General features: G+C 36.8%; 1 protein-coding gene across 1 annotated transcript; it reads left to right on the top strand.

Moving 5' to 3' along the window:
- Positions 1–3,553: 3,553 nt before the first annotated feature.
- Positions 3,554–7,656, top strand: ERMN (ermin). Its single transcript, XM_044666580.1, has 3 exons — positions 3,554–3,794; positions 4,197–4,274; positions 7,118–7,656. Exons 1-3 carry the CDS (start codon positions 3,554–3,556, stop codon positions 7,654–7,656), a joined length of 858 nt encoding a protein of 285 aa, XP_044522515.1.
- The last annotated feature ends 672 nt before the right edge of the window (positions 7,657–8,328 follow it).

Below are 8,328 nucleotides of genomic sequence, written 5' to 3' on the forward strand. Positions count from 1 at the left end.
TAATAGAATATTATTGTTTACCAGGCAACTGTGGAAGATTATAAGTTGTGGAACAGTTCCCAAACTGTGTTGGTAGATGCATTCTTCAAGGAGAGTTTGCTACAGCAGTGGAGTCACAGGTTCAGACATGTGTGTATGCATATATGTGTGTTTTTGTGGTTATATAATATAAATATAGTGCCATAGAGCAGCTAGGTGGTGCCATGGATAGAGTCAGGAGTCAGTAAGATTCATTTTCCTGAGTTCAGATCTGTTCTTAGACACTTACTGGCTGTGTGACCCTAGGCAAGTCATTTAACCTTGTTTGCCTCATTTTCTTCATATGTAAAATGAACTAAAAAAGGAAATGGCAAGCCATTCAAAGATCTTTGCCAAGAAAACTCTGAATGGGGTTACTAAGAGTCAGTCACAACCAAAATGACAGGTAAACAACAACAAAAGCATATGCCAAGCACTAAGGATACAAGTACAATGAATGAAACGACCCTCCTTGGAAAGAACTTAGATTCTAACAAGAGTACAACAAATACTTTATATATATATATATATATATACACACATATATATGTATNATATGTGTGTTTTTGTGGTTATATAATATAAATATAGTGCCATAGAGCAGCTAGGTGGTGCCATGGATAGAGTCAGGAGTCAGTAAGATTCATTTTCCTGAGTTCAGATCTGTTCTTAGACACTTACTGGCTGTGTGACCCTAGGCAAGTCATTTAACCTTGTTTGCCTCATTTTCTTCATATGTAAAATGAACTAAAAAAGGAAATGGCAAGCCATTCAAAGATCTTTGCCAAGAAAACTCTGAATGGGGTTACTAAGAGTCAGTCACAACCAAAATGACAGGTAAACAACAACAAAAGCATATGCCAAGCACTAAGGATACAAGTACAATGAATGAAACGACCCTCCTTGGAAAGAACTTAGATTCTAACAAGAGTACAACAAATACTTTATATATATATATATATATATATACACACATATATATGTATATACATACATATATACACACATATATAAAAGACACATAAATACATATATAAATATAATATATGTATAGAGGATATACATATATACAATATACCTATATATATACATATATGAAAGAAAACATAAACAGAGTTAATAAATCTGAATATATACAAAGTAGCTAAAACGAAGGTAGTTTGGGAGAGAGGACCCTTGCAATGTGGGGGATTGGGAAAGACATGCAGATGATCTCTGAGCTGTACCTTAAAGGAAGAGAGGGATTCCAATGTAAGAAGGGAGCCTATCCTAGGCATGTGGAATGTCCAGGGATGCAAAGATGTCTTCTATAGCTCCCTATTCTTTGTAGAACAATGTACAGTGTTTTGTACCAAGTGACTTATATAGTGATTGACCAAATAAGCAAGTGGATGAATAGATAAAGGTCAGTTGGTTTTAATCCCACAAATGTTTATTAATAACTAGTATGTACCAAATGCTATGTTAAGTACTGGAAAGTTTTAGAAAAGGCATAGAGACTGGTCCACTTAGCCTGAACTTTTAAAGAGCAAATGAAATTCTCTACATGCCTTCTATACTCTGGGTACTGTGCTAGACCTGGGGATATAGAGAAAGTCACCTTTCTTAAAATGTTTACATTCTATTGGGAGAGATTACACATATACACATATACATGTGTATACATGTGTGTATATGCATGTGTATATATCTGACATAATAATGTGATATGATATGGTAGACTATTTGGATATATATATATATATCTATCTATCTATCTCCACACTTATGATAGATACATAGACAAAAATAATCGCTAATATAACACTTTTAAATTTGCAAAGCACTTTATATATATGAATATGTACATATATGTTGATACATTTGATCTGCAAAATTGATACAAGATGATTTTTGGGGAAAAGACATTAACAATAAAAACAAAAGCTACTTGAATTATAGAATTTTTCAGTATTGGCATATAGCTAAAAGTAATAATGTTAGGGGAAAGACTGCCCAATATAAAAGTAAAGGAAAATAATGAATGTCAGAGGGGATGTAGCAAAATTGGGATACTAATGCATTGCTGGTGGAGTTGTGAATTGATCCAGCCATTCTGAAAGGAAATTTGGAACTATGCCCAAAGGGCTTTAACTGCCTGACCTTTGATCCAGGCATAACACTGCTGGGTTTGTAACCCAAAGAGATAATTAGTCTTGTACAAAAATATTCATAGCTGTGCTCTTTGTGGTGGCAAAACATTGGAAAATGTGGAGATCTCCCTCAATTGGGGAATGACTGAACAAATTATGGTATCTGATGGTGATGGAATACTATTGTGCTGTAAAGAAGAACAAACTGCTTGATTTCCACAGGAGCTAGAAAGTCCTCCATGAACTAATGTGGAGTAAAATGAGCAGAATCAGGAGAACATTGTACATAGAAAGCGAAACACTGTGGGATGATCATATATAATCGACTTTGCTACTGATAGCAATGCAGTGATCCAGGACAATCCCAAGGGACTTCTGAGAAGGAATGCTATCCACATTGAAAGAAAGAACTGTGGGAATAGAAATGCAGAAGGAAAACATTTGATTTTTCACTCATTTATGTGGGTATTGGATGTGGGGTTTTGGTTTTTAAAAGATAATTACAAAAGTGATTAATATTGAAATAGGTATTGAGTGACAATACATGTATAACCCAGTGGATTGCTTGTTGGCTCTGCTGGGGGAGGGGAAAAGGAAGGGAAAGAACATGAATATTTAATCATGGAAAACTACTTAAATAAAAAACATTGTAAATAATGTTAGGGGAAGAAGATAAGTCTTTTCCTGAAACCCCCAAATCCCAGGATATATAGGTGGCTCTTTAGACCACCTGTGCATAAGGCCAACACTATAAGCTGGTTTTATTGTTCAGTGATCAGGAAAAGAAGCTATTGTCTACTCAAAAGCATCTGAGGTTTACTAGAACAAAACCTGCCTGGAAATATTAAGCTGGTTGCACAGAAGTAACATGATTTAAGGTGGTCATTCTTTCTGGATTAAAGCTGTGGAACAATTGTGGGTCCTGTTACAAGGGGAATGACAAAGGACTATTATAATAAGGGGACATAAAATCTTGGTTCATTGCAGGGCTGGCCATGTTGGAAAGCATTTTCTGCAGGCTAACACAAAAGGCTGATTGCTTCAGATGTTTACGTAAATTAAAATATTGTTTCTTATTTAGGCAAGTGGGAGGACCAAGCAACAGAGAAGGTGTTGATTGGATGGTTTGGTGCAAAAAAGAGATTGTTAAGTCTCAGACAAATCCTAGCTTTTTAATTCTGTGTCCTGGTTTGGAAGAGGATACTTCAAGGGGAGAAAAAAGTTAAATTAAACATTGGAGAAAAATACAGGGAGTTAAATAGGAAAGTTTACAATTTGTGTTCCTAGAATTGCTAGGAAGATTCTAAAACTTTAAAGGAGAAATAAAGTAACCTACCAAGGGGAATAATTCCTAATCCTTATCCCCCAAAGGTTCCAACTTAGTTGGTCTTTACTGGAAAATCATGACAGAAGTTCCAAAGACATCCAGTCTGACTGAATGCAATGGAGACATGTCACCTGAAAAAGACATCACTGAAATTAGTGATGAGGTTTTCACTTCTGATGGCCTCAGTCAATGCCATGATGCTGATGTGAGTCTCGAAGATTCTTTCTCTAAAGGAAATCTAGAAGAAAAATATTCTAGAGCAAGCATGATCTGCAGAGATTTGGCTTGGTCTTTGGAAGAGAATAAACATCTAGAAGGTAAAGTATCATTTAAATGATTTTGATTATTTCAATTTGAAAACTTGGGGGCACATATGACATCTTTTTCATTTCAATAGAATAATAAAGAATAGCATATACATGAGAATTTAGGGAACTATTATAGCCAAACAGATAAGTGGCTCAAGTGGTTAAGAATTTGACTACTTTTCTATGTTAACTATGTTAACAATCAAGGACGTCAGAATGAATGTTTCTATAATAAGCAAAGACATTTGAGATTGGATGGAAACTTAGATAAGATCAATTTTTAGTGAAATTATTTGGAAAAAATGTGGCAGTTAGTCTTAATAACAGAGAGAAACTTAGCTTTGGCTTTTTGTTATCTTTAGTCCCATTTCAACCATCATAACTCTTATCTTCTTGTATCTTGAAAAACAGAGGACTTTACTGTTCACAAGAGAATAGCAAGTCTCTCCCTTAAGGAAACAAGAACTGGTGAAGTGACATCAGAGGAAGGTAATGAGAACTCACACTTTGTACACAATATTCTCTGACTGTATATAGGGAACAGCTTTGCATGGGTTATTGGAGAGATGTGTGGGTGTATGTGCGGGGGAGAAAAGCAATTTAGGAAGTGCATCCAAACTCTTGAGACTGCTGGAGGCAGATAAGTCAGTCATGATTTATCAGTCAGTTCCACCTTAGAAACATCCCAGGGAGTTCAAGACACAGATTGTATGGATTAGTACAGCTGACTGAAATGTTCAGCACTGGTGGGGTATGATATTCGTCCATTCAACTGACATTTATTTTTCATTTATAATCTCAAAATCTGTACTATACATCCAATGGAATGTAAATGGATCTTTAATTTGGCTTGCCCTACAAGTCTAGAATTGACATATAATTTGGGGTAACTTGTATACCCACAGAATTCTGTGGAGAATTTTGGAGTTGTTAAGGGTCAGCTCAAAATAGTCACATAAATCCTGTCAAATAAATATCTTAGGATGACCAGTTTCTTTGTGGGTGGGAAGATTAAAAAATGCCATCAAACCTGATATTTCAACAAACTCTATAGCTGGGGACACACTCCGTCCTCTAGGAGCCTCTTCTGTTTAAGAAGACATCTATATTCAGGGCATGTTCCCTTATAAGTGCACAATAAAATCTATTAAGTAGTCTTTCACAGACCCTGCCTCCCAGCCACCAGCATTTTATCTCAAAGTTGCAGGCAGCTTTTAGTGCCTAGCCAATTTACCCTAATTAATACCTAGGACCCCACAGGCAAAACACTGAATAGACCATTTGTTGCGAAATTAGAGCATCATTTAAAATAGAGATGTGCTAACAAGGACAAGGATGTGATAGCCATCTAAATGTAGTCTACCACATTTTCAGGGGTGAAGCAGCATGGAATGGATTGCTGAGAGAGGTGACAAGCACAGAACCTGAATGATGACTGGAGACAGCCGTTGCTTGGGGGAGTGGGGAAGGGCATGTGCCACACTGTGAATTAAGGAAGGAGGGAAAGCTTCAGGAAACAAAAACAACAGGAAGGCTCTCGTCTTTTCAGAGTTAATTTGAAGGTCTTATATCACTTCTAAGAAAGCAGTTTGCCAGACCAAGGACTTGGGCGGTTGATTATCAAGGCAACGTGTCCCTATTAGAACTCCCTTCTAATGACCCTGACCTGTTGACTTCAGATGCCTTTAGATTACTTACTTCCCTTGTAGTAATATTCTCTTCCTTATCTTCTTTCTCCCTCAGATCCAAATATAAAGACTACTTGCCCAACAGGAAAGACACATTTGGAGTAGTGTATCTCTTTCTGATCAACAAACTTTATTGACAACATTATATTTCTATTGACTTTCATATTGGTTTAATAAAATAAGAAAGCAATACTTGTCTTCTTAAAGTAGGTGGGCTCTTGACATTTCTCAAAATATCTATTTCCTTTTTAGGGGAATATTTAATAAGTTGTCTTAAGTTCTAGAGGCATTTTATTCCCTATCATCTTTCTTATGGAAAAAAATCTATTAAAATAAGTCAACAAAGACATCATTGCCATAAAATGAGAAATAAGTAAAATGCTAAAAAAAATTAAGCAAAATGTAATTTAAAACCAGGGAGTAACTTTCTTTGTGAAGAAACCATTCCCTAGTTATCTTTATGAGAATGGTTATCTTCTTGCCAGATATTTGGAGTGGGGGTGGGGAAGTAAGCTGATAGGAAATATTCAAGAATTCAGATAGATCACAGATTTAAAGCTGATAGGGATCCCCATTTTTATCTAGTCTAACTTACTCACCAGCTTTTTAACTTGACAGGCTCTGACATTGAAATCACCTATAATGTGGCTTCCCTAAAATGAAGTATTACTTTAAAAAGAAAGAAAGAAAGAAAAAAAAGGAGTATTTCTATTTTAAACTAAATTGGGCATTGGATGTGATTTTGTGCCAGCTGTAGTGGGTCACTGAAATTATGGAATCCATAATTCCATAATTTGTGGAGCTACTTCAGACCCTTGTGCCCAAACAGGAAGCAATGGGCAACAGTAGGAAAAATGTTAGCTCTGCAGACAGAGCATTTAAGTACAAATCCTATTGTGGATACTAACCTTTGTAATATGGGACAGATCACAACTTCTCTGGGCTTCAGTTTCCTCATTTAGAAAATGAGGAGAGGAGGATGGACTAGATATCTTCCGAAGTCCCTTTTAGCTCTTGCTCTATGATCTTATGTTCAGTAATGGGGAGAAGACCTGAAACTAGGGAAGGGTGACTGGGGCTTTTCCACAGGATGCTGAATTTAGAGATTTTTGACAGTCCTCTTAGTCCTTCAACAGACAGAAAAAAAAACCAAAAAAAAAAAAAAAACAGCTTAGCATCTTGTTAGCAAGAATAATTAGTAAAAATAGGAAACTACCAGATGGCACGTTGGGGTGAGCTCCTTCCCTGCCTGCCTGCAGCAGCCCATAGGGTTAGAGAAATATTTGTTGAATTCATTTGAATGGGGTCTTTCTCTCTCCTCCATGGGACAGTGCTGGAATAGCTTGTGGCTTTTGCACAAGATATCCTAGTTTTGGCTCTACTCAGAGTCTCTCAATGGAGAATCTCTTTGACCAGAGATGTGCAAAACTAGTTTTTTATCTAAGGAGAGCTCTTCCCCACCCCATTACCAAAAAAGAAAACATTCTTTTTTCTGTGGACTTTGATGTTTCCAACTTTAAAAAATCAATATTATTTCTCCAACCTTTCCTCCCCAACTAGATTTTCATATCTCTAGGTGCAACAGATAATAACTAGATAGTTTAGTATGTTGCATGTCTCATCTTCTAATTGATTTTGCTATAGGACTTCAGTGGGAGAAGATTCCTCCATATGGAAGAGTCCAAGAAACAACCAGACTGAAGGAAAGTGGCACTGAAAAGCTTCTAGATGAAAGAGATGGTGGAATTAAGGAAAATGAGGAATTCCAGGTAGCAGAAACAGAAGATAACTTGGAGTGGCTGGGATCTCAGCAACCCAGCAAAGATGGAATGATGATCAAACAGGACAAAGAAGTAGAGGATGGTGAGCAAGAGATAGATAATGATAATGAGGATGGTGATGATGATGATGATGATGAAGAAGATGAAGTACGATTGATAGAGTTTAAGAAAGGCAATGGAAGAGCTTCTCACTTCAAGGAGGAAGGCAATGGCAGTGAGGACTCCCCTCTGAGCAGCCCCAGTTCACAGCCTATGACCCCAGAGGAGCTACCGGCCTTGGGAAAGAAGAATGATATTTCCAGACATACTTATTCAAGATACAACACAATATCCTACCGGAAAATTAAAAAGGGGAACACAAAGCAGAGAATTGATGAATTTGAGTCCATGCTGCATTTGTAATTTACTTCCTTGAGACATTTCGGTGCCCATCCTACCCAAGTCATCTTTTTTCTTATGTATAATTTCATAACTGGTGGAAACTTAACCTTCTGTCCTTCATTTGAAAATTGAGTGCAAGTAGTCATAGCAAGAAAAATCAAATTTGGTCAGCCGAAATCAAGCAGCATTAGGTTTCTTCACTTACATAACAGGATTTATACAGTCTAAAACTTTACTAATACATCATGCTGTATGTCAAGTACCACAGATGAATCTGGCAATGATCCAGCTGTATAATTGGCAAGGGTAGTAAGTGGCATAACCAAAGGAAGAAGATGGCTCTTCAAGGATTCTTCTTTATCTTAAAAATCTTTCCAAGCTGTAAATCTCAAGAGCTTGGGAAGCCCAGTATTAAACTTCAAAAATTCATATTTGTCGATTAGTACAAATGAAGCACATTGTTTCATAGAATCATGAAAAGAATCTTCAAGGTTTCTTCCTCATTCCCTCAGATTCCCTCCCGTGGTATGAAACTGTTATCTTGGACTTCTGAATAGTGAAAAGTCTATATGGCCAGTCCCTTCATGTTACCATTCATTGGGTCCCCTCGCTGGAGGGGCTGAGCAGCTGTCAGCCGGGAGAGTTCCGTTTGGTAAATGTTGGTATTATGTTCACCACTGAATCCATCTCATT

The sequence above is a fragment of the Gracilinanus agilis genome, chromosome 3, assembly GCF_016433145.1.
Source record: "Gracilinanus agilis isolate LMUSP501 chromosome 3, AgileGrace, whole genome shotgun sequence".
NCBI classification, from domain to species: Eukaryota; Metazoa; Chordata; class Mammalia; order Didelphimorphia; family Didelphidae; genus Gracilinanus; species Gracilinanus agilis.

Coding starts and splice junctions, on each gene's coding strand:
- ERMN (XM_044666580.1), top strand. CDS start 3,554: ATGACAGAAGTTCCAAAGACATCCAGTCTGACTGAATGCAATGGAGAC. Junction 3,795..4,196: donor AGAGAATAAACATCTAGAAG/GTAAAGTATCAT, acceptor CTTGAAAAACAG/AGGACTTTACTGTTCACAAG. Junction 4,275..7,117: donor TGAAGTGACATCAGAGGAAG/GTAATGAGAACT, acceptor ATTTTGCTATAG/GACTTCAGTGGGAGAAGATT.